The sequence below is a fragment of the Schistocerca piceifrons genome, chromosome X (genome assembly GCF_021461385.2).
Source record: "Schistocerca piceifrons isolate TAMUIC-IGC-003096 chromosome X, iqSchPice1.1, whole genome shotgun sequence".
Lineage (NCBI taxonomy): Eukaryota > Metazoa > Arthropoda > Insecta > Orthoptera > Acrididae > Schistocerca > Schistocerca piceifrons.
Window position 1 is genome coordinate 321,139,151 of NC_060149.1, and position 27,491 is coordinate 321,166,641.

Consider the following 27,491-nt stretch of genomic DNA (forward strand, 5'->3'; position numbering starts at 1 on the left):
TTTCGGCACGTCCTTTGCTCAATTCAAAGGCAGTGTTTTAAGAACGCGTCATTTTGCCTAGTCAGTGTTACTCTGCTACATCATTCTGTCAAAGGTTTTATTCACTGCTTCGGTTGCATTATACCTATATTTTTCTCCTGACGTAATACAGTGCTCAGGCTATTTGTTTTGTAAGTTACAAAGTTGTTTGTGAACGCAGCTGGATCCCATTATCGCTAACGCTGATTTTAAATACTTTCCTTCTTCATTTCGCATGAGTTAATGACTCATATACAGGGTTATTACAAATGATTGAAGCGATTTCACAGCTCTACAATAACTTTATTATTTGAGTTATTTTCACAATGTTTTGCACACACATACAAAAGCTCAAAAAGTTTTTTTAGGCATTCACAAATGTTCGATATGTGCCCCTTTAGTGATTCGGCAGACATCAAGCCGATAATCAAGTTCCTCCCACACTTGGCGCAGCATGTCCCCATCAATGAGTTCGAAAGCGTCGTTGAAGCGAGCTCGCAGTTCTGGCATGTTTATTGGTAGAGGAGGTTTAAACACTGAATCTTTCACATAACCCCACAGAAAGAAATCGCATGGGGTTAAGTCGGGAGAGCGTGGAGGCCATGACATGAATTGCTGATCATGATCTCCACCACGACCGATCCATCGGTTTTCCAATCTTCTGTTTAAGAAATGCCGAACATCATGATGGAAGTGCGGTGGAGCACCATCCTGAAGATGAAGTCAGCGCTGTTGGTCTCCAGTTGTGGCATGAGCCAATTTTCCAGCATGTCCAGATACAAGTGTCCTGTAACGTTTTTTTCGCAGAAGAAAAAGGGGCCGTAAACTTTAAACCGTGAGATTGCACAAAACATGTTAACTTTTGGTGAATTGCAAATTTGCTTCACGAATGCGTGAGGATTCTCTACCGCCCAGATTCGCACATTGTGTCTGTTCACTTCACCATTAAGAAAAAATGTTGCTTCATCACTGAAAACAAGTTTCGCACTGAACGCATTCTCTTCCATGAGCTGTTGCAACCGCGCCGAAAATTCAAAGCGTTTGACTTTGTCATCGGGTGTCAGGGCTTGTAGCAATTGTAAACGGTAAGGCTTCTGCTTTAGCCTTTTCCGTAAGATTTAATCGTCGGCTGTGGTACGTTTAGCTCCCTGCTTGCTTTATTCGTCGACTTCCGCGGGCTACGCGTGAAACTTGCCCGCACGCGTTCAACCGTTTCTTCGCTCACTGCAGGCCGACCCGTTGATTTCCCCTTACAGAGGCATCCAGAAGCTTTAAACTGCGCATACCATCGCCGGATGGAGTTAGCAGTTGGTGGATCTTTGTTGAACTTCGTCCTGAAGTGTCGTTGCACTGTTATGACTGACTGATGTGAGTGCATTTCAAGCGCGACATACGCTTTCTCGGCTCCTGTCACCATTTTGTCTCACTGCGCTCTCGAGCGCTCTGGCGGCAGAAACCTGAAGTGCGGCTTCAGCCGAACAAAACTTTATGAGTTTTTCTTCGTATCTGTAGTGTGTCGTGACCATATGTCAATGAATGGAGCTACAGTGAATTTATGACATCGCTTCAATCATTTGTAATAGCCCTGTACTATAGAATATCTTTGAATGTATTTCAATGTTTGGCAATGTTGTTTCACGCGAACACCTCATTCTAGGTGCAATTTAAGCCAGGATGTTGCCCCTTGTAGCGTGTTAACCACTCCGCTTACCATACTTATGTTAAGCTTAGATATACGCTGAGGTGACACGTTTACGGCCACACGAAGGGAATTAACAGACTTGGAACGCGGAATGATAGTTGGAGCTAGATGCATAGGATATTCCATTTTGGAAATCATCAGGGAATTCAATATACCGAGATACACAGTGTCAAGAGTGTGCTAAGAATATCTATTTCAGGCAATACCTCTCATCACGGACAACGCAGTGGCCGAAGTCTGTCACTTACCGACTGTGAGAAGCGGCGTTGCATAGAGTTGTCAGTGCTAACAGGCAAGAAAGACTGCGTGAAATAACTGCGGAAATCAATGTGGGACGTACGGCGAACGTATCCGTTAGGACAGGACGGCGAAATGTGGCGTTAATGGGCTATGACAACAGACAACCAACGGGAGTGCCTTTCCTAACAGCACGATATCGCCTGCAGCGCCCCTCCTGGGCTCGTGACCATATCGACTGGACGCTAGATGACTGGAAAACCGTGGCCTGATCAGATTAGTCCCGATTTCAGTTGCTAAGAGTTGAATGTTAAGGTTCAAGTGAGGAGCAGACCCCACGAAGCCATGGTCCCAAGTTGTCGACAAGGCATTGTGCAAACTGGTGGTGCCTCCATAATGGTGTGAGCTTTGTTTACATGGAATGGAATGGGTTCTTTTGTCCAACTGAACCTATAATTGACTGGAAATGGTTACGTTCGGCAACCTGGAGACCATCTGCAGCCATCCATGGACGTCATGTTCCCAAACAACGATAGAATTTTTATGGATGACAATGCGCCATGTCAACGGGTCACAATTATTCTCCGTTGCTTTGAAGAACATGTTGGACAATTCGAAACAATGGTCTGGCCACACAGATGGCTCAACATGAATCACACTAAATGTTTATGGGACATAATAGAGAGGCCAGTTCGTGCACAAAATCCTGTACCGGCAACACTTTGGCAATTATGGACGGATATACCGGCAGCATGGCTCGATGTTTCAGCAGGGGACTTCCATCGACTTGTTGAGTCCATGCCACGTTGAGTTGACGCACTCAGTATAATGCTGAAAGCATGGCTCGATGTTTCAGCAGGGGACTTCCATCGACTTGTTGAGTCCATGCCACGTTGAGTTGACGCACTCACTATAATGCTGACATAATAGATGGAAATGTTTTACAGGATATAGTGTATACCAATGAAGCTAAAAGAAAGGTTTATGGAATGAAAATCAGTACAAAGAAAACAACAGTAATGGCGCTAGGAGGAAATAAAAGTGTAAATATAAAGGTGAATGAGAAATATTAGAACCTATGCAGAGTTTTAAATACCTCGGAAGCAGGAATACAACCGACTGGAGGAGCACACAGAAGTGCCGCAGCACGACGTGGCATGGACTCGACTAATGTCTGAAGTAGTGCTGGAGGGAATTGACACCACGAACCCTACAGGGCTGTCCATAAATCCTTAATAGTACAGTGGGTGGAGACCTCTTCTGAGCAGTACGTTGCAAGGCATCCCAGATATGATCAATAATGTTCATTTCATGGGGAGCTTGGTGGCCAGCGGAGGTGTTTAAACTCAGAAGAGTGCTCCTGGAGCCACCCTGTAGCAATTCTGGACGTGTGGGATGTCGCATTGTCATGCTGGAATTGCACAAGTCCGTCGGAATACACAATGGACACGAATGGATGCATGTAACCATACAGGATGCTTAGTCCGTGTCACCTGTCAGAGTCGTATCTAGACGTACAGGGGTCCCATATCACTCCAACTGCACACGCCCCACATCACTACATAGCATCCACAGACTTGAACGGTCCCCTGCTGACATGCAGGGTCCACGGATTCATGAGGTTGTCTCCATACCCATACACGTCCATCTGCTCGTTACAATTCGAAACGAGAGCCGTCCGACCAGGCAACATGTTTCCAGTCACCAACAGTTCAATGTCGCTGTTGACGAGCCCAAGCGAGGCGTAAAGCCTTGTGTTCTGTAATCATCAAGGTTACACGAGTGGGCCTTCGGCTGCGAAAGCCCATATCGATGACGTTTCGTTGAATGGTTCGCGGGCTGACACTTGTTGGTGATCCAGCATTGAAATCTGCAGCAATTTGCGGGAGGATTGCACTTCTGTCACGTTGAACGATTCTCTTCAGTCATTTACAACTTGCAGACACCATAAATAATATGACAGTTTTCTCCCATCTGGTCAAAAAAGTCTAAAAGCACACTAAAACTGCTGTACAAAGAATGGAAACAGTTCATAGAAGAAAAATCAACCAACTCAAAAAACTTCCGTCACAACGTAATACCTTTGCACACAGCCATGAAAAACACACACACAAATTCTACCCAAGATTAGTGAACCTTACAGACACACAATTACGCTATAAAGAAAGACAGCTGTTGGAGAAAGGACTAAAATACAACGTAAATTCAGAAATAGATGAAAATTACTTAGAAAATCTAATTATAGAAGCAGAAAGTGTTTTGACAAGGGAAGATAGTTATGAAAATAGCAGTGTCAACATTGGATTAACTAGAGAACTAGTAAAAAAAGAAATCCAGAATATAATAACCAGTATGAAAACACAACAACAACAAAAACACAGAAGGTGCAACACTCAGAAAACTTAGGAGAAAACTTCAAAATGAAAATGTTATGATTTCAAAAGCAGACAAGGGGAACACAATAGTACTGATAGACAAAGAACAATACATTGAAAAAACACAAGAATTCATCTCACAGAATAACATTACAAAATTAAAATCAGACCCAACAGACAGATTCCAGACAAAAGTAAAAAAAACACTCTGAAAAATATTGACATCATACTGGATAACACAGAGAAAAGGAAATTGACACATATCAGTCCCACTGCACCGGTTCTCCGAAGCCAACCAAAAATCTACAAACCGAACCTTCCTGTAAGGCCAACACTGGATTTCAGAAAATCCCCCACTTACAAGCTGGCAGGATACATGTTAAAAGTACTGTCTGAAAGTTTCAAAGTACAAGAAGACAGAACCATTAAAAACACTACACAGCTAATAAAACAAATAAAGGACATAAAAATCCCAGACACAGAAACACTCCTCTCATTTGATATAGAAAACATGTATTCCAACATACCAGTACCAGAAACAATAGAAATTATACATAAGAACCTGAAAACCTATAGTCAACTCCCTGAGGAACAGATTAAGGAAATATGCACACTAATGAAGCTCATAACAGAACAAAATTACTTCCAGTTCAATAATGAATTTTATTTACAAGAAGATGGATTGCCAATGGGGTCCCCAGTTTCAGGAGCCTTAGCAAATATTTTTGTAAACCACACTGAACAGATCATTTTCACAAAAAAAAGTAGCAAAAGAATACAATATATCATATTGGTTCAAGTATATGGATGACATCCTCTGCTTAATAGATCAACCACAAACAAAAATTGAAAAACTATAAACTGACATCAACAAGATACATAAAAATATAAAATTCACAATTGAAAGAGAACAGAACAACCAAATTAACTTTCTGGATATAACAATAAAAAAGAAAACAATAAGCATATGTTTGAAATCTACCGTACACCCACAGCAACGGATAATATCATTCCGCAATCCTTGAACCACACACACGCACAAAAGCAAGCAGCACTCCGACACATGCTCCATAGACTCAACACAGTACCACTCACCAAAGAAAGCTACCAAAAAGAACTGGACATAATAATGCAGATAGCACAAAATAATGGTTACAGTAATACCACAGTCACAAAGCTAAACAACAAAATTAAAAGTAAAATAAAAGCAGAAAGCTCTAAACCACAGATAACAACACAACAGAACCAAACACGAACACGCAGTCCCATAACAACTACACAGGATAACCAGAAAAATATGAAAGAAAACACAAGATGGCACACGATGACATACAAACACAAACTCACCCATAAAATCACCAACATTTTCAAAAGACAGGGAATAAACGTAGCAAACACAACAGACAATTCTATACAAAAATACCCCCCAAAACTGACAAAAAACAGAGACATATACCAGAAAGCAGGTATATACCAGTTACAATGTAACACTTGTGAAGGCACATACATAGGGCAAACAGGGAGAACATTTGATGTCAGATACAAGGAACACATGAGGGCATGTAAATATGGGACAAACCACTCCACATTTGCAGAACACCTGAGAGAAAACGACCACAGACCAACCACTAGAGAAGATGACATTAGAATAATTAGAATCAACAATAAAAAGCACCTTTTGACCATGCAAGAAAATTACCACATACATAAAACCAAAGCAGAGGGGAAAATCCTGTTAAATGACCAAGTACCAATGCCAAACAATTCATTATTTACACTAATAGATAAAATAATAGAATAATGTTCGCAAAAAGGATAAATATAAAAACAGTGTTCAATGTAATGATAACAGAACCCAACATCTTTACGCTCACTCATCCATGACCCCTCCCCAGAATATTGAAACGGAAAGTCAAAACAGCTGTTACCAAAGTTTCAGCCACTCGCTAACAGCTAGTACAACCGACCCCCCCCCCCACTCCAAAAAAAAAATCGACTCTATCCCCCCCTCTCACGCTCACTCATACGCACACAGACGGTATAAACAGCATAAACAGAAGTTAGTAACGAACATATACTTCGTTCGGTTGGCGACACATAGGTAAACATACCAAAGACGATGAAACACGTAATGGTGTCGCAATATTTACGCTGTGAAAAGAAGTGTGCGACGAAATAGTTGTATCGAGTGACAGAAGAACGATAGTCCACCACAAAAAAGAGCGACAAACATGCTGAACAGTGTGTGGATGGCGAAAACACGAAGAGGTGAATATAGAACAGTGATAAAAGTGATAGTGCGACCTCCAGACCAGGTGCGAGGAAACGCAAATCAGCAAATCGTAAGTAATTACATTTTTTACAAAAAATCGCTAAGTGAACTGTTTGATAATCTATAACTAATAAAACTGTATCATTATAGACCACACTGATGATGCCTTAAAACAGTAGAAGGTGAAACGTGTATGGATTAAATAAAATAAATAGCAGCACGAAAAGGCAGTTTGATTTGCAAAACAAGTCCTTGGTCCAGTTCTTGCAGGATCTTTTTCCGGCCTCAGTGATGTCGGAGATCTAATGTTTTACCGGATTCCTGATATTCACGGTACGCTCGTGAAATGGTCGTACAGGAAAATCCCCACTTCATTGCTACCTCAGAGATGCTGTGTGCTATCGCTCGTACGCCGGCTGTGACACTACGTTCGAACTAACTTAAATGTTGATAACCTGCCATTGTAGCAGCAGTAACCGATGTAACAACTGCGCCAGACACTTCTTGTCTTATGCAGTATAGACGTTCCCGACCGCAGCGCCGTATTCTGCCTGTTTCCATATCTCTGTATTTGAATATGCATGCCTATATCAGTTTCTTTGGCGCTTCAGAGTACCTGCCAGCGCTCTCGACCCTCTTTTTCAAGAAATGACATCAAATGTGTCACTGACGAATTCATAAAATTGAGAACATTTTCTCTTTTGTTGTTATCTATGCTGCGTGTAGTCATTTTAATACTAAGTAATTCCAGATCATAATTGTGACATCTTTGTCGCAGCTTTTTTTTTTTTTTTTTACAAAACGATCAGCGCCTGTCACGCCTGACGGATTTCATGATCCCAGTCTGCTCTCGAAAGGAAGGAAGGAAGATTGGGTTTAACATTCCGTAGTCATCGAGCTCATTAGAGACGGAGTATAAGCTCGGATTGTGTCAAGAACGGTGAAGGAAATCGGCCTTGCCCTTTCAAAGGAACCATGCCGGCATCTTCCTGGAACGATTTAGGAGCATCGTGGGAAACACAAATCTGGATTGGCGGAAGCAGTTTTGAGCCGTTAGCCTTTCGAATGCCACCTCGCTCGGTTCAACTATCGAACTAAACACACTAAAATCATAGCATCGCTCACTCACCTATCAATACACTTGTCAAATAACGTCATTATGAAGTAAACTTTCATAATTCGAGAACCTCTGAAATAATTGTTCCAGCAAAAGTTTAACTCCTACTATAGCTCCACTAACATCAAATGAGTAAATTTATACGGTAGTGACAGCAACTGAGACAACAGTGTCTTATGGATATCAAGATTACCTGATATAAGCGGAAGATGGCTGTCACGCCGAAATAGGCCTGTTGTAATAAAAAATATAATCGAACACAGCAGCGTCTTGGTCTCATAGAATAATATTCTATATAATGCGTCCAAAACGTTTCTGTATAAAACTGTTTAGTGTCACGTCATTGTGTGCTTGATGACCAAAGACGCTCGTACAAGAGTAGACAACGACTTAGAACTTCCGTGATTTCAGAAAATGAAAGAGCAGAAAATTTTTAGCTACTGTGCAAAATGCTGTAATTAATTACCAATGAAATCAGCGCTGCAATAGAATCAGACGTTTAATCCGAATAATTATGAAACGCAGTAATCAAAGAACAGGATAATAAAAACATTGGTATAATCAGCAAACGATTAATTACGTCGTTATTGTTATTAACGCCAGATTTTAATTGGTTTTGAAGTTAATATGCGTTGTTGGTACTGATGTCTGTCTTTCTTTACTTCAAGGGGACACTAAGCGAGGTGACAGAGAGGAATCGTATTCGGGAGGCCGGCAGTCAAACTTCCATTCGACCATCCTGACGCAGTTTCTTTGACTTCCCTAAATGGCTTAAGGCAAGTCCCGAGATGGTTCATTTGATAGGGCGCATCATTTTATTTCTTCATACTTTAGTCTCTAAGGAACTCTTCAATGGGACTTTAAACCTTAGTCTTTCTTCATTCTGTATTCAACGGAAAGCACTAAAAAATTGGACATGTGAAACTAAACATCTGAAATGTGGCACTGTTTGATTGGTTGTAGAATAGAAATTCTTGTTAATCGTGAAATTCGAATACGTAACATGAATGACTCTTCGTGGATGATTTCTCGCAAATACATATGATGATTGTATTATTTTTTGTGCCGGAATTGACTGTTATTCGAATGTGATTATTTGTTAAAATTTAGAAATAGTTTTTATATAGACCTGTATTAGTCACAGCTCTCATTTAAGCAACTTAAAGTATTTTATTTCTGAAAATATTTCGAGGTATGATCCCATCGTACGGTAAATATAGCAATACGATAACATTTAACTACAATATACATAGATTATACTCTAGCAGATTTTTAATCCTTGCGTGTGCTGTGTACCTGACAGTCATTTCGACCAGGTACAATAGTCAAAAATAAGATGCAAAACATACGCTTCGCAAAGGAAAGTGCAGTTATATGTAAACAGACGGCTGAACCCGAAGAGGATATCCAAGTCCAGAATTCTACACGACATTTACAGCTCGGAATGCACAATTCAGTCCATTAAGAAGGTAAACGAGATTCACTCCCGAACACTGATCTGGCACAGACTGGTCAACCTGTGACATCCGTTTAGGCGATATGCAACAGATACTGCTTGCGTTTCATTGGAGTAGGAACTAGTTAGGAGGGAAGATATTCAATGAAAAAGTTGAGTCTCTTGGTGAGGAGCGCTACATACATCAACTCGAAAAGATTAGATTTAGGATTTGAGTCCCGATGTGAAACATAGATTTAAACTGCCACTAATATCTATTGTAGCTGGACAGCAAATGTGAATAAAGGAAGGCGTTATGTGAACTTTAACTGTGCAACTGTATTTTTTCTGGCGTGTATTTATTCTTTTATGCAAATGGCACGTATTTCGCTTCTTATATCGGGATAGAAACACAGTCAAACGTTGGAGATGGAGAAATACTAAAATTCTTTAAGAGTACTTGTAAAGAAATCATTTTCTACATTTTTGACAAAGTAGTCACACATTTCAGAGTTTTACAGTCGTAATTGTATTTGGCTCTATAGTCCATAAGGCGAAAAAAGTAAAGCTATTGCTATCTTTCGACTGTGAGGTGCAATAGGCTACATTCAGTATTGCCTGAAATTCACAGAGCCCTGTAACTGCTGCATTCCTGAGGCGTTGCCACGGAAACGTAACAAAATTGCGTTAAGCGTTTGGTAGTAGTAGCGCGCGATGCAGCCGCGCCGCATCCATTTTAACAGTAAGGATCTTCTCTAGCCATATGGACTACAGCTACCTTGCCACTAACCGATTCACTCTCAGATCAGTAATTCTCCATGACATACACGTTTTTTATATTTTAAACAAAAACCATTTAAATGATAATAATAATAACTGGTTTCGCCCATCAATTAGGCATCCTTCAGTTTGTATCATTGGAAAAGAGAAAAATGTCTACATTAAAATCTTAAAATCAGTAAACTTTAAGCCATTTCAATTTGTAAGTAACATAAAGAATATACACTAAGAAAATGTTTAAAAATTTATTTTATTTCTGTTTTTTTATGTATGTTTTGATATTTACATTAAATACTTACCAGATTCAGCGTTGCTTTCAGAGACCACGCACGTCAAGCACTGAGCAAGGAGTATGGCAGCGCGTGTCGTGTACGCTTTCTTCACCAAATGCCGACTTTTTTTACTTTACGTTGCTTACAAATAAAATAAGCTTCTAACACTGACTATTTCTTTTCCTACTTTACTGTAGAATCTAAATATGGTCAATATACAGTTGAAACCAGTTACGATTTTCATCATCATATTCGACTGTGCCCAAATTAAGAAAAGCAAGAAGTGTATAACATGCTATCTACATTTCCCCATGGACACTTTACAATTTTTTTCCAAAAGTAATGATATATCTTTGTATGTTTTCAATAATTTCCTGTTATTTTTACCCAGATGATCCAGGATGAGTATCGTGACAGTCCTTGATCATGTCTGAAGATTGTTAACATACCTGAATGTAGCGTAGGTAACGATTGTCAAAGTGAGACCGAAGATGCTGCAGAAGGAGCCAACGTAACTGATGATGCTTAGTGTATACTTGTGCTCCTCCGATACGCCGTAGTCTGATCCGGGATCCAGAAGGATCGAGAAGTGAGTCATGTGGTCCGATTCACAAATTATCCTGCTTTCAGTCTGGTTTGTCTTTAAACCATAAGTCAGCCATTCGTAACCTGTGCGAGAAAAGATGGCTACCACATCAGAAGTTCATGCTTGTATTATGCTTAACGCTTTCGAGTCGGAGCCGAGTCTCATAGGCATGACGTTTTAATTATCACTTCTTTAATGCTTACTCTATTCGCAACACAATTTGCAGACAGTATCTAAATATACTACTGAATATACCTGCAAAATTATATCACTGTAAGACACATAATTCAGGATATATTACGTCCGTAACTGTGGACCTGTGCTCAAGAGCTATTCGGGCCCGTCTCGAAAGGGTTAAAACAGTCCTCCACCGGTTAAATGATTAATAGAAAAGTAGCTTACAGTACGCTTACAGTAAATTCGAAGAAATTTCAAAATGTGAAATTAAGTCTTTACTGTATAGATAATTATACTACAACTTCTCAGTCGAAATTCTTCTTTACAGAGATGTTTAATTTCAATTTTTAAAGAGCAAGTCGTTTAATGAGTTACAAGTTCAACAGAAGTATAAAACAAAATTTGAAAAACATACCTGTATCTGTAAGCATAATAATAATAAAATTATGCTGAAGTCTTTCCCAAAAGAAGGAAATTAAAGTGAAAAAAACAGAATGAACAAATATTATAAGTGAAATACAAGTTGACTAAATGTGTGTATAGTTTTTTCGTGGTGGGATGTAGAAGCGAAAGTGTTTATTTTAACCCGGTGATTATGAGTTATGGTGACGAGTCCTACATAAATGTCTAAATATTAATAAAACCAAATGTACATGAATTACATTTTATCACCGGTATATTCTAATACACTGATAACAGTCGAGCCCGCAATCTGTGCCGAGTATCGTTGTACGCTTCGTACATTCGTAGCAAAGACCGGCCAACCCTGTCAAGTACAGCAGGATCCTGTTTCATGCCGTGAAATACGTAAATTGGTCGGGCCATTAGCTTAGGCCTGGCAGCAATTGGAGTAATGTACGATGCACACTCGACGTGTACTGAAATAAATGGAAAGCAAAGCACGTTCAATCAGGTGAATGCGCTAGCAACACAAACAGAGCTGGCTCGATCTATCGAATGTTTTTCTCAGTCAACAGTACTCGCGCACCGACACTGAAAAACATGGTACTGTGTCCAGTACTGTTTGAAAATGCATCCGTGTAGACTTGGAAAACATATAATTCAGTAAAACATCGCACTTCCTGAGTACTAGCATGTTTTGGAGGTAAACAAAAACGCGATAGATGACCTACAAAAATAAATTCTACACTTTGCTACAACAAACAGACGACAAATGGTGAAGCAAAAGTCTTGGAAGTATTTTACACCTGTAAACAATAACCGCCATAGAGTTCTATAGTTGTGGGTAATTTTGTACACATAAAATACTAAACTACATAATAGTGATGTCTAAATTTATTTTAAGATGACAGATGTAAATACAGTTCACTACACAGTGAGTGAAAATGAAAATATTTGACTACACAGTGTGTGCTACTCCTAATAATGTCCATATAAGTGAATGATTTTTCAGTTTTCTTCTTGAATTTTTTTAAATTCCAAATAATTCTTTTCGAATTTTCTTTAATTTCAAATAAAATTACGATGCTCCGTATGACCTGTGAGTAATGAACAACCTCTTCTTAACATAAATCACGTTACTATTCTGTAAGTTGTTAATATCTGTGTAGAGTTCTTTTCAGGTTTCGCAGATATAGATCTAATAATTTTGGCGTCTTAAAGGCTTAATTACAAGGAGAAATTCCAGATTTTCTTATGCAACACTGAGAAAAAACACACAACCTGTTAATATCAGGTAGCGGTGTATATCTTCAAGAATGTAATGTAGAACTGTACTCTAACCGAAAGGTTACGTATTTTTTTTCGATGCAGTAACAGCTCCTTAAAGGTAACATCAAATTATTCAACGACCAATCTTCTTGCTGTTACGATTGTGTGCATGGTGGTCTCTTGTTCTGGTGTTCTGTATACGATAGGTTCTTGATCTGAACTTCAGCGCACGGAAGTAGCACATGGTAATGAGGTCTTCGCAGTAGTTCATTCTTCCTTCACTAATATTTTACACGCCCAAAGATAAAAATTTATTCTCGGCAGGGTTTTAGACGCAGTAAATAGGCGAGAAATTAGTGACACAACCATGCTTCGTGTTAGACAAGAAATGAAGAAATTATGACTACATCTTATTGAACGAACCCCCCTGGTGTTGTATCAATGTGTTACAGGGAAGTTACTGTCTGAATCCAATCAACAGCGAGAGTAAAAAATTCTCTTATATTCAGATATTTTGATCTTCAAGTAGAAGAAGTGACACTTCAAGAGTGGAGTGTACACTTCACAAAAAAAAGTGATACAATTTAAAAAATTATCATTCAAGTGTACCACAGTGGTGAATGTGTTCCAGATGTATGATTATAGTCTCCCTGATGTAGCATGTAACTGCAACAGATTCATACAAATGTATTGTTCGCTCTAATAAACTGTATTAAATATATTAGTACAATGAACTAGAAGTATTAATCACAGGGTAAGGTGGTGCAGTGGCACATTGGACACGTATTCTGGGGGACGGCGGTTCAAATTCTCCATCCTGCCATGTAGATATAAATTTTCCATTGTCGTCCTAAATCACTAAAGGCAAATGCAGGAATAGCTCGTCTGAAAAGCCACGGCCCAGTTCCTTCCCAATTCTTCCTCAACCAGAGCTTGTGCTCTGTTTTTTATGACCTTATTGGCGACTGTACGTAAGACACTAATTTTCCTTCTTTCATTTTTACTAAATAACAAGCTGTCATTTACTTCCTAGCAGAATATTAATGTGTTGGCTACTTTCAATAGCTTGTCTGAAACTACTTTGTTTGAGAAGAGTGACTGATGAACTTCCAAGACCTAGCGAACGAAGTTGAAATTTCATGAAATAAAGTTGAAATTTCAAGGAATCGACGAAAAATTTTCAAGAATCAATCCACAGGAAATCCACCAAGAGGAACCTCACGCTTACTTTGCTAATCATTCTAGTAATATTGAAGGGAGAATATGAGTAAAAGCCTACAGTTACGTTGTCAAACAAGAGACGCCAAAACATATTTCAGAAAATGGGTGAAGAACTGTTACACGGTGTCTCAGAGAAGGTTACCGAATTTCTTGGATGTTAGTATATATGAGCAGTATAAGTAACGTTATAACACGAGACACACATTCAGTAGCCCCAGAACAATCGAAAAATCATATCAATAGACTGGCTTTGTTATTTGTTTGAAGCGACTTTTGCGTTTCACTCTGTTATCCTACGAAAGAATGAAACTGCAGAGAAATGCATATAAAAACAACAACCTGATAATGGTCTAGCTAACGACAGTGGATCAGATGTGAGCTTCTGAAACTGATGTATGTAACTAGGGAAGAAATATTGATTCATCATCCGACAATGGTGTTAAGCCTGACAAGTTGCAAAGACCCCAAACAGGGTCATGCGGCTGCATCTAGCGAGGAACAGAGTGTGTGAAAACATCAGTAATCGCATTGTATAATGAAAATAACGCAGTTAATTTAAATTGCTCAACAATATCTCATCCAAGTTCACTGTGTTTGATTGCGTCTGCTAAGCGAATTTTTCGTTCTGTAGCTCTTGAGTACTTGTGAAACTCCTATTGTCGAAGAAAGGTTTGAAAGTGTAAAAATGTTAGTGAGAAGCGATCCATTTCTCTCAGAAGGGATGGGTTACACGACTTTATGAACAATTTGAATTCCATACATCAAAACATCATCCTTGAAACGCATCTCAAGGCAAATTTGACTTTGTAACCTCAAATGTGCAAATTTGATTAATGTTTGCTCTTGGAAGGTTACTGAAGAAATTAACAAAATATGACAAATTTTCAGAAAATTAATGTACAATTAATGAGGAAAACTGTTTCACATTTCACAAATACGTATTGAGAGGTGAGCATTTCACGCAGATTATCGTAGTAGCATCAGTATAACGATGTGTTTAATTGTAACTTAAAAAAATACGTTCAGGGCTCTGAATATAACAAAATCTCTCTAGATAAGAGGAGAACGTATGTTATTTAACTCTCCCAGTCGAAAGCAGTTAGCTATAAATCATAAAATATGAAATTTTAGGAACCTGGCAAAACAAATTTTACAAATTGTATTATATATCACGTAAATTTCTCGAATGGCGAGATTTTCGTAAACTATATAATAAATCCTTATACTTACACGCTTTATATCGCATCAGACTGGTGTCTATGCTTGCGATGTAGTTCCTGTCTAAAACGATTTTAACACGCATTGGTTAAGTATGAAGACTAAATCTTTTTACGCTTTTATTCTTTGTTAGAGAGCGTGTATCTCTTAATTGTGTACATATCTTGCAATTGTTTAACTGAATATCTTTGATACGGTTACGTTATTCTGAAAATAAATTGTACGAAATAATGTGTGTGAGTATATCATGATCAGTTAATTCGTTCCTCTATCGAACTCTTTATCAAAAAGCTGTATCTGATTACTGCAAAACAAAGAGATGAATATTATCATCGTAGAGGAATTAGCTTTACAGCAGGGAATTTCTATATCTGCTAGGCACGTTTCAAGTAATCTGAAGTGAAATAAGAGATGTTTGTCATTTTACTGGCAGATATCGAGGAGCTGCACATGACATGTAATTTTCATTACATACTAAATTTCACAATACCAACATGTATGACAAACAGTTCTTGGGCAGAAATTAACCCAGATGTACATGCGGAGGAAAGCGATAAACATATTACGCAGTTGCCTAGTCACCGCCCTATCCCCTCTACTCTCAGCCAGTACTATCTGAGGGAATGACGTCGTATTGTGAAACAGCTGATGATTCACTTCTCAGAACCGACATGCCAAACATGTTATTTGCGCTTATTTCCAGTCACAATCACTACATTTGTTGAATCTACTATTTGTGGAATTTCAACAATCAATTTTATTCTTTTTTTATTTTTCTTTCTCAGTTGTGCTAATAACGTGTGTTAACAATGACTAGTTTCGAACGTATCCGTTCAGTATCGAATCTTTAAGTGAGTGTTTCTGAGATCATTAATGAAATAACGTTCGTCCAGTTAGGGCTACTCATAACGGTTCAACATCGAACATTTCGTGTCCTTAATATAAGTGCTTACTATACTCTCAGTCATCCCTTAGCGGAATCGAGATGATTCCGCGTAACACATGGCTCAGTGTATAGTACATTTAGACAGTCAGTCAATAGGGTTGTCTGAAGATAGTGACAAGTCAGTTTGCCGAAATATCACACCATATGGGCGACGCTAGCCAGCTGGAGTGCCTGAGAACATTCCAAAATTCGCAACTACACGTACGTCTTACTGTCCAGTTTTTCCCCAGCCAATTGTTTTTTTTTCCTTTGTTTTGGAGCAATTCCTAACATGCATCTCTTCATTTCTCGCAGAGTGAAACTCAATTTTTGAATGATTTTCGCATAAATGCTCATTTCTATGAAGTAGATCTAAATTCGCAACACACATTGATTGTAAACAAAGTACTCGAAAAACGTTTAGAAAAGCACTCCAACTCGTTTTTACTTTCATCTTCATTTCTTTTTTTGTCCATCCATGATTGTCTTCAATTGCTTTAAACACAAACGCTCACCAGCTGATTCTATGAAGTCATTTTTAATTTGAACTAATTTCCTTTCATTGGGATGATTACACATTATTTTGGGATTATTGGAACTGAATTTCTAGCTTACTCTATTACGATTTTCTATTTTTTATTGACGTTTATCTACATTAAAAGTAAACAGACAACTCCATCAGCGGCCTGTAGATTCCTCAGGTATATTCAGTTAACAATTATTCCTTCTGCGTTTTCACAGCCTATGATCTGAAAATTTCGGTGATAGGAAATCTCTTAGTCTAACTCCTATTTATGTACTTTATCCAGCCTAACGTTGCTTGTCCCTTTACCTAATTAAAGTACAATGTGTAATTTTTGCTATGCCATTGGTTTGTACACTGATCAGCCAGAACATTATGATCACCGACCTACTATCGATACAGAAACGCCCAGGCGATAGCAGCTTCACCTGAAGAGGAATGACTGTTAGTCAGATACACGCATGGTGCATGCAGTATCAATGAGCGTGCTGTCCATGTGTAGAATGGGAAAGGAGGCAGAGGGCAGATTGTGATGGCGTGGAGGCTCAACACGAGCACTTCGGGAAATGCACCACTTGTCGCGTGTTCGAGGAGTGTTGTGATGGCTGCCTTCGAGACGTGTCGGAACTAAGGTGAAACCACGTCCAGACGTCGTTGAGTTGCGCGGCCACTCCTCAGTACAGATGTCGGACTTCGTGGGCTGAGCAGACAGATAAAACGGGAGAGGCGGCGAACTGTGGCGGAATTAACATCAGAATTTATTTCTGGGCTGAGTACAAGTGCGTCTGAACACATGGCGCACCGAACACTCCTAGCGATTGGCCTCCGCAGCCTGTCCCATGCATGTGCCAATGTTGACACCACGACATTGGCAATTACGACTGAAATGAGCACGTGACCATCGGCACTGGACATTGGTGCAGTGGCAGAGCGTTGCATGGTCTGATGAATCCCGATACCTTCTTCATTATGTTGTGGGAGGCCGCGAATCCGTCGTCTTCCAGGGGAACAGCTCCTTGACACTTGTACTGCGGGACGGAGGAGACAATTTGGCGGTTGCTCCATTATGTTCTGGGGAACATTCACGTAGGAATCCATGGGTCCAGTGGAGCTCGTGCAAGGCACCATGATGGCCAAGGAGTATCGTACAATGGTTGCAGACCACGTACATCCCTTTATGACGATCATGTTTCGCGACGGCAGTGGAGATTTTCAACAAGATACTGCGGCCGGAGTGTGGTAGAGTGGTTCGAGAAACACAGCAGCAAGTTCCAATTGTTGTGTTGCCACCCATCCCCCAAACTCGCTAGATGTAAACCCTATCGAAGATAACTGGGATGTGATTGAACATGGCGTCAGAGCTCATTGTCCCCCAACCCAGAATTTGCGGGAATTAGGTGACTTGTGAGTGCAGATGTGGTGTCAACTCCCTCCAGCGACCTACCAAGACTCTCATTGCTTCCGTGCCTCGGCGCGTCGCCACTGTTATCCGTGCCAGAGGTGGACATACCGGCTATTAGATAGGTGGTCATAATTTTCTGGATGATTAGTGATCAGTGTATACACAGAGTGATTCAGTTAGGCCTATCACCTCAAATATATTTGCAACCATCTGAGAGAACTTAATTCTGTTTGCACCCAGATGAATTATGAGAAAGTCCTCGGTAAACGACAAAGAGTCCATTTTCATAGCTTTATGAATCACAGAGACATCGCTATCAACTTCACTTTTTGAAATGGAACTATAGTAATTTCTACTGCTAGTACCAATAATTACTGTATTTAGAACTGCCGAATTATCTGTTTTGAATATAAAACCAATTTCCGTCTTATACGAAAGTTCGTGACTCCATAGTCAATAGGGAAATACGTCACATGGAATGAGGAAACACAGGTTGCACCGCCGCAATTCTGTTTCTGTCGTTCACGTATGCTGAGTGCTTGTTTATTGAAAAAAAGGAAAAGAAAATACATTTCTTTCACAATCAAGAGAAGCCAGATACGCTATTTCTTAACGTGAATGTAAAAGAAAAGTGAAGAGAGCAGCTGAGTTGTGCCCAAAATAGTATTCCGACTGAGGTGTCCAACAAGAATGAGAATTAAGTAAATATGCAAAAAATTATAATCAGAATCGCGCTGGAATAATATGCAGAAGATAAGAAGGAAGGCAGCAACGAGCAGAGCAAATTTAACAGATGATCTGGAAGCTTTTGCTTACAATCCACATTGAGGGAAACTACGAGTGCCTGTGGAATACGTCAGCCCGGCGTTGTTCGCATTTTGCGTGCCAACAGTTTCCATCCGTATCAAGTGCCACGTATCACTGGTTATCCCCAATAACAGCGCTTGCACTGTGTTTTGACAGACTGAAAAGTGTTTATTACTAACAAAATTCTGCTAAATAGGTGTGAGGACGTGAAAGCAAAACGCTCAGCCAAAGCAAAACATGACTAGCTACCAGTACACAATATACAAATGGTGTTACATAGCCTTATAATATGAAATTAAGATCTGAATAAAGGAAACACACTGATGATGGCACAGAGATGATGAAACATGTTTGGGTCACATGAAAAAACAGTGTTTTGAGTAACAGGCGGATCTTATCCAATAATCTCAAAGTTCCTATTTCTTCTCCCTTAACTTTATTTGCTTCTCCCAATTTCTCCTTACTTTCCTTTACTGCCTGCTCAGTACACTAATAAAATAACATAGGGGATGAGCTACAACCCCGTCTCATTCCCCTCTCAATCACTGTTTCTCTTTCATGTCCGTCGACTCTTGTAACTGCAGTCTGGTTTCTGTACAAGGTGTATATATCCTTTCACTGCCTGTATTTTATCTCTGCTACCCTCAGAATTTCGAAGAGTGTATTCCAATCTACACTGTCAAAAGCTTTCTCCAAATCTGCAAATGATATAAATTTTGATTTGCCTTCATTTAATCTATTGTTTAACGTAAGTCATAGAGTCAGTATTGACTCCCGTGTTCCCACATTTCTCTGTAACGTAAACTGATCTTCTAAGAAGTCGGCTTCTACCAGTTTTTCCATTTTTATAAATAATTAATCTCAATATATTGCAACCAAGCCTTATTAAACTGATAGATCGGTAATATTCACACCTGTTAGCACCTGCTTTCTATGGAATTGGAATCATTACATTCTTTTTAAAGTGTGAGGGTAGCTCACCTGTCTCATATACCTTGGACACCAAGTGGAATAATTTTGTCATGGCTGGCTCTCCCAAGAATCTCAATAACTCTCAGTGATTTTCGTCTGCTCCAGGACTTCGTTCTGATTTAGGTGCTCTGAGAAATTCTTCTCCCAGGATCATATCTGTCATCTCATCTTCATTTACTTTCTCATCCCTTTTTTGTAATATTAAAGTTCATTTCCCTTTTATAGACCTACTATGTATTCTGATTAACTGATTAACGTGTGATGAACTTCTCAGTTCTGACGCCAACATATACACATGTCGGAAGAATTTAAAGATTGACACGTGTTGAAGAAAACTATTTTGCAGCACCACTTGACAATGGCCTTAAGGCCGAACTGCAACTGAGGGATTGCTAACTATAACCCCGCTAGTCAAAACAATCGAAAAATTAGTCAGAGGCGCCATCATGTAGTGTTCAACTCTACGCACGTGATTGCACAACCGCTTTTGTCAAAAAAACCCTCAAGTTGTTCTGTGTAAGCCTCTAAAAATACGGCGGTTCTGCAAAAACCGACAAGCCTGGACTGTTGCTAGCAAGAATACTTGGTTAGTGGTGCTTCAGGCAGCTGCCGCAAGAGCGCTCTGCTCAACTCCCGATAAACCACTGATACGGTACACTTGGTTTACAACCGCTCTCGTTCCTCTAGGGTATATTTCTGATCTCCAAGGTTTTACGTTAATACGGACACAAATGGTTCAGAGTGATCTCGAAAGAGAGTAACAAAAAGAAAAATCAGGATAGTATTCGTGATGCCAAAGCGCTTGGTGAATAACACGTGAATCACGTCGTGAAACTGGTACCAGCTTGCATGACTGGAGAGGACTCGAGGTTCGCAGCATTACATATTTATCGCCGAGTCATTATATATTGATATCGCAAACATTATCATAAGGTGAAAACTTTCAAAAATTCCAAACTAGCACATTTGAAACAGCTCAGACTTCAGTTTTATTTCTGTCTGTATCATTCTTTTAAATTTAAGGAAAAGAATACATCAAATTTACTTCTTTTATTTATACTATAAAAGTAATTTTGCAAAACAGAGTGTGTATTTAATGTCTAAATGCTTCCTACTTTTTTTATTTCACAACCGTATTTTTTTTATTTAACAACAATCCAGGACAGTGATCAAAGAACCAGTGCTGTACTGAAAATACCAGTACGAATGGTCACTTTAATTATCATCATTGTTATTGTTTGTTAGTGTTATTTCTTTGACTATGGTACACCTGTGATATCTAAGGAAAATGCTGTCCTAACCAGTTTATCTTTGAAAGACAATCAGTTTTTTTCCTGAGTGCTTTTAGCTATGTGATCGAGGATGCGTTATGTTGAGAAGGCGTAGGAAGAAGCCCGGCGACGCAGTACCACTGAATTGGCTCTGAGCACTATACGACTTAACTTCTGAGGTCATCAGTCGCCTAGAACTTAGAACTAATTAAACCTAACTAGCCTGAGGACATCACACACATCCATGCCTGAGACAGGATTCGAGCCTGCGACCGTAGCTGTCGCTCGTCTCCAGACTGTAGCGCCTAGAACCGCACGGCTACCACTGAATTCTTTAACAAAATGATGTCGAAAGATGCCCAAGGTACTCATCTCAGTGGTTTGACAGGCATGCATGGTATCGCGAATTTTCGACCAAGAACGGATGATGAAGACAATATGATACGACGGGCCGCGACATTCACCTACAAAATGCGGCTAACAAGAGATGTTATTGTCTGCAAAATTGCTTTTCTAAGTTTGCATGGAGTTAATTGCGACAGACTGAGAAGACTGTAAAACAACTTATCTCGTTGCGGGAGCCCTCCAACACATAATCGTGGTAAATATTACAACCGACCACGCCAAGCACCAGAACAGATTGTGAAGGTTATTGAGGCCCATATCATGTACTTCCTGCCCAGAAATCCCATTACTCACCCAGAGATAATTCCAATAGGCGCTGTTTGCCAGAAGACATCACAGTCAAGGACCTGCATGACGATGACCTTAACGCCTGCCGAATAAATGTGTCCTACAAACTTTACTGGCATATTTACAAAACTTTCAGCAGCCACTTCGGATGTCCCAGATTTGATACTTGCAAAGAAAGCGATTCACTTCTGCAAAAAATTAACGGAAGTAAAGAAGATACGGAGAGAAAAGCTTTTAAGTTACAGGAAGCTGTTCATCTCAGATAAGTGGAGGCTTTTTTGGATGAACGCCAGACAGGTAAATGTTAACTGCATCTCGATTAATTTTATGAAGAATTTAGCTGTTCTTCATTTACCAACAGGTGTTGTCTACTATTTGCGTCAGTTGTGCTATTATGTCTTTGGGGTACACGATTTGGGAACAGAAAATGTCAGTATATATTTGGAAGATGAGAGCAGGCAGCGTCTCCAATGAAGTTATCTCAATACTGCTACATTTAATAAGCAGCATCCGACACTCAGTGTTAACGAAGGAGTTGGTTTTTATAAGTGACAGTCGTACTGGGTAAAACAAAAATAAAGAATGGTTTACTTCCTCTTGTATGTGTTGCACATTCTCAAAAATTTTTAAAGAGTTACATTCCAAAGGACCAGGGTTTTTCACTTGTTTCTCCACAACGCAGGTAGATTACCACCGCCAGTCTTCTAGAAATCAGGGATGAAAGGATTATCAAGGCCAGAAAGCGACCATCTCCATTTTTGTGGAGATATTCACCCACTATAAGTTCAAAATTTTTAAAAAAAAGCAACTGCCAAATTTGTTTTTAAAAACCCCAAAGCCAGAATCCAGGCTTCAGGATGTTTGATTTATGCAGTTTGACTACAAAAACAAAGCTATATATTTGCGAGACGCGTACCGTCACATCATCACAACTCCGTAGTTCAAAACTGCCCACACAATGAAGTACCAGGAGCTTTCACATTCCATCCTGGAGTGAAACCTGCGAGGGCTAAAGACGTATTAAAACTTTCGGAATACCTCGGTAATCGTGTAAGCAAAGAGAACTACTCAAGGCTCTTTGGCACAGCTGTATCAGCGGATTCATCTACAACCAGTTGTGACTATAAAACAGACAATGACGACAATAGTGATGGAGGTGAAGATTAATGTTTGGAGATGTTATTGTATGCTGTATATCACATTTATCGTCCTATATCTTTAATAAATAAATGTTTAACTAATACGAGTCGTAAGATATGACTTCAGTATACAATAACATTTACATGGTATGTAGATATAATGCTATTATGAATTGTATTAGTGGAGTTTTTAATGAATTCTGCAAAAACCTCCAAGAGTTCAATCGATTTTCCATCTCCATACCCACAGATTTTACAGACATCAAAAAAAGCTTTGCATCACCTCGGTTCCGAGAGCTCCGGAACCTCTACAGAAAACTGAAATAGAGATCAACATAGACATCATTTCCGCCCTTTTTATTGTTCATGAAAACCACACAATGCATGTTGTTCCACCATACAGCAAGACCTTCAGAGGTGGTGGTCCAGATTGCTGTATACACTAGTACCTCTAATACCCAGTACCACGTCCTCTTGCATTGATGCATGCCTGTATTCAACGTGGCACACTATCCACAAGTTCATCAGGGCACTGTTGGTCCAGATTGTCCCATTCCTCAACGGCGATTCGGCGTACATCCCTCAGAGTGGCTGGTGTGTCACGTCGTCCATAAACAGCCCTTTTCAATCTATCCCAGACATGTTCGACAGGGTTCATGCCTGGAGAACATGCTGGTGACTCTAGTCGAGCGATGTAGTTATCCTGAAGGAAGTCATTCACAAGATGTGCACGATGGGGGCGTGAATTGTCGTCCATGAAGACGAATGCCTCGCCAATATGCTGCCGATATGGTTGCACTACCGGTCGGAGGATGACATTCACGTATCGTATAGCCGCTACGGCGCCTTCCATGACCACCAGCGGCGTACGTCGGCCCCACATACTGCCAACCCAAAACAGCAGGGAACCATCTTGCGGCACTCGTTGGACAGTGTGTCTACAACGTTCAGCCTGACCGGGTTACCTCCAAACACGTCTCCGACGATTGTCCGGTCGAAGGCATATGCGACACTCATCGGTGAAGAGAAGGTGATGCCAATCCTGAGCTGTCCATTCGGCATGCTGTTGGGCCCATCTGTAAAGCGCTGCATGGTATCGTGGTTGCAAAGATGGACCTCGCCATGGACGTCGGGAGTCAAGTTGCGCATCATGCAGCCTATTGTGCACAGTTTGAGTCGTAAGGCGACGTCCTGTGGCTGCACGAAAAGCGTTATTCAACGTGGTGGCGTTACTGGCAGGGTTCTTCCAAGCCATAATCCGTAGGTATCGGTCATCCACTGCAGTAGTAGTTCTTGGGCGGCCTGAGTGAGGCATGTCATCGACAGTTTCTGTCTCTCTGTATCCCCTCCATGTCGGAACAACATCGCTTTGGTTCACTCTGAGACGCCTGGACACTTCCCTTGTTGAGAGCCCTTCCTTGCACAAAGTAACAATGCGAACGCGATCGAACAGTGGTATTGACTGTCTAGGCATGGTTGAACTACAGACAACACGAGCCGTGTACCTCCTTCCTGGTGGAATGACTGGGACTGATCGGCTGTCGCACCCCTTCCGTCTAATAGGCGCTACTCATGCATGGTTTTTTACATTTTTGGGTGGGTTTAGTGACATCACTGAAGTGTCAAAGGGACTGTGTTTGTGATACAGTATCCACAGTCAATGACTATCTTCAGGAGTTCTGGGAACCGGGGTGATGCAAAACTTTTTTTGATTTGTGTAATTTGATATTACTTAACTACTTCTGATAACATTCCAGAGTGCTACAGAATATTTAGACAAAAGAAAAACAAGTTAGGTACTTATGGGATGAACGTAAGTGGTTTTTTTCGTTTTCCCAATATTGTGATTTTTTAACTAGTGGGCTTTTTGCTAGAAACCCCTGAATTGTGATATAAATAATCTCTTCAGTCAATGGCGAATGTAATGGCCTTTAAAAATTCTATCAAATTTCCCTTCTTTTCGTAATACTGGCTTAACATGTAAGCTATTAACATTCATACAGCTGCTTTTTTCCAGAGGTATCTGTATTCTTCCTATAGACAACATATATGTTTCCCCTAGATATGCATTATTGTTCATGTTTAGTGTTGTCGTCAAGCCTGGTGAACAGCGTCAGATGTTCATTGATCATACCCGTATGAGACAGCGTTATCAGCACCTGACAGAGCTTGGAAAGGGCTTCATTGTCGGTCTCCATTTGGCTGACTGGTCGAATCGTGGAATTTTCAGATTCGTGGACCAGTCGGATGTGACAATGGCCCGGTGTTGGACTACATGGGAACGTGAGAGCAGACATATACGTCGTTAAAGTTCCGGTCGATCACGTCTGACCATTACGAGGGAGGATCGCCGTATTGTACACCAAGCACATACTAACCTCTTGGTATCTTCGCTTGCAGTCCGAGAACAAGTAATGGACTCCGTGCAACATTTCGTGTCATCCTGCACCATTGGTCGTAGACCAGCATCGGCCGGACTTTCTGCCCCATGTACAGGTTGCTGTTAACACTACAATACAAACAGCTGCTTTTCGGATGGTGCCCCGACCGGGAAGCGTGGACTGCTGATAAATGACGTCGCACTGTGATGAATCGCAGCTCTGCACCAATCTGGATGACCATCCACGGCGAGTATGGCGGGGATCTGTGGAGAGGTCCCATTCTTCCAAAGTGTTGGAGACGCACATCGGCATTATTCCTGGCATTATAATGTGGGGACCCATCGGGTGTGACTTCAGTTGACTGCCGTTAAGGATTGGGGGAAGTCTGACGACACAACGTTACGTCATTGACATCCCGCTTTCTTATGTGTTACATCTCATGCGAAAGTATTATGGTGTCATTTTTCGCCGGCTGGAGTGGCCGAGCAGTTCTAGGCGCTACGGTCTGGAACCACGCGACCGCTACGGTCGCAGGTTGGAATCCTGCCTCGGGCATGGATGTGTGTGATGTCCTTGGGTTAGTTAGGTTTAAGTAGTTCTAAGTTCTAGGGGACTGATGACCTCAGAAGTTAAGACCCATAGTGCTCAGAGCCATTGGAACCACTTTTTTGTCACTTTTCAACAGGACAATCCTCACTCACACGTAACATGTGTCTTTACGAATTGTTTGCATGATGTTGAGGTACTCCTGTCGTCAAGAAGATCCGTAGAACTTTCCCCGGTTTGACCACGCGTGGTAGCAGTTCGAACGTTATGTCTGTCCCAGTTGCGCCAAGCTGGGGTGCCCTATCAGCATGACGTGACATTTTCGTATGACAACACGAAATTCGCCGGCCGGTGTGGCCGTGCGGTTAAAGGCGCTTCAGTCTGGAACCGCGTGACCGCTACGGTCGCAGGTTCGAATCCTGCCTCGGGCATGGATGTGTGTGATGTCCTTAGGTTAGTTAGGTTTAATTAGTTCTAAGCTCTAGGCGACTGATGACCTCAGAAGTTAGGTCGCATAGTGCTCAGAGCCAACACGAAAGTCCACACATGATAGCAACGGGTTTCATGTTCAAAGCAGATAAATCATAAGTTGTAGATATTGTAATTTCTCGAAAACTATAGATGGATACAGAGACTATATTTATTTGGTGAAGAGCCACGCGGGGTTAGCCGAGCGGTCCAAGGCGCTGTAGTCATGGACTGTGCGGCTGGTCCCGGCGAAGGTTCGAGTCCTCCTTCGGGCATGGGTGTGTGTGTTTGTCCTTAGGATAACTTAGGTTAAGTAGTGTGTAAGCTTAGGAACTGATGACCTTAGCAGTTAAGTCTCATAAGATTTCACACACATTATTTGGTGAAGACTTTATGACAATTCGTTTTGGTGAAAACAGAATAATGATATCTTAAACAGTCCAGGAAGTATGTGAGATCAACAGCTCAGCAGAATGACCTGTACACTACACAGAAAACGGTCCCAGAGGCAGATTTTAGTCTAAAAGATGGCAAATATGCACCAAAAAGCGGGAAGACCAGCTTGTGCCACTGTGAAAACGTTTAATTTGTAGGAACTTTTCCGAATATAATTTCCTACAATGAAAGTGAAATATAATGTTATTCTTTCTGAAGAGTGGTGAGTAGTGAAAGCCAGGTTTCTAAGCAATCGTCCTAGAATGCAAGTGATAGTCAGTTCATCACAAAGTTTTTTGAAGATGCTTAGATCGCGGTTCTAGGAACGGCCGGTTTGTTAATAGATCTGATTTATTTTCGGACCAAATTACAATGGTGTTCCATATGTGGACAAGAGTATTGTCAAGCAGCTTCATAAAAGGTCCAGTTGCTATAACAGTACTGGAAGATCACTATTGTCCGAAACCCCACTTCATTTTGATAGGGATCATACTTATTGGTCCAAGTCAAAATATGAAAAGCAGAGTCAATTAAACTGGCGAGGAGAGTACGTGAAACTCATCTCGGTGCTCTTCGAACCATGCACGTACATTGCGAGTTGTGTGACACGTCGCATTCTCCGGCTGGTAATTGCCGACGTGCCGAGGAGAAAAACAAAATAAATAAATAAAATAAAAGCATGATGTAGCGGCGGACATGATCCCCAACGATAGATGCATACTTGTGTTGATCCGTTGTTCGTTCCAGAATGACGAGCTGGCCCATGGAATGCCACGAAAGCATTCCCCAGACCCTAATGCATGGAGGGTGTTTGCTTTCAGACGTTACACGCCGTACACGTCAACCGG

General features: G+C 40.6%; 1 protein-coding gene across 1 annotated transcript in view; it reads right to left on the minus strand.

Moving 5' to 3' along the window:
• Positions 1–27,491, minus strand: part of LOC124722337 — a 433,578-nt gene that overhangs the window by 34,778 nt on the left and 371,309 nt on the right. The window contains exon 13 of the mRNA XM_047247512.1: positions 10,658–10,877. Coding sequence (XP_047103468.1) covers positions 10,658–10,877 — 220 coding nt within the window. The remainder of the gene's footprint in view (positions 1–10,657; positions 10,878–27,491) is intronic.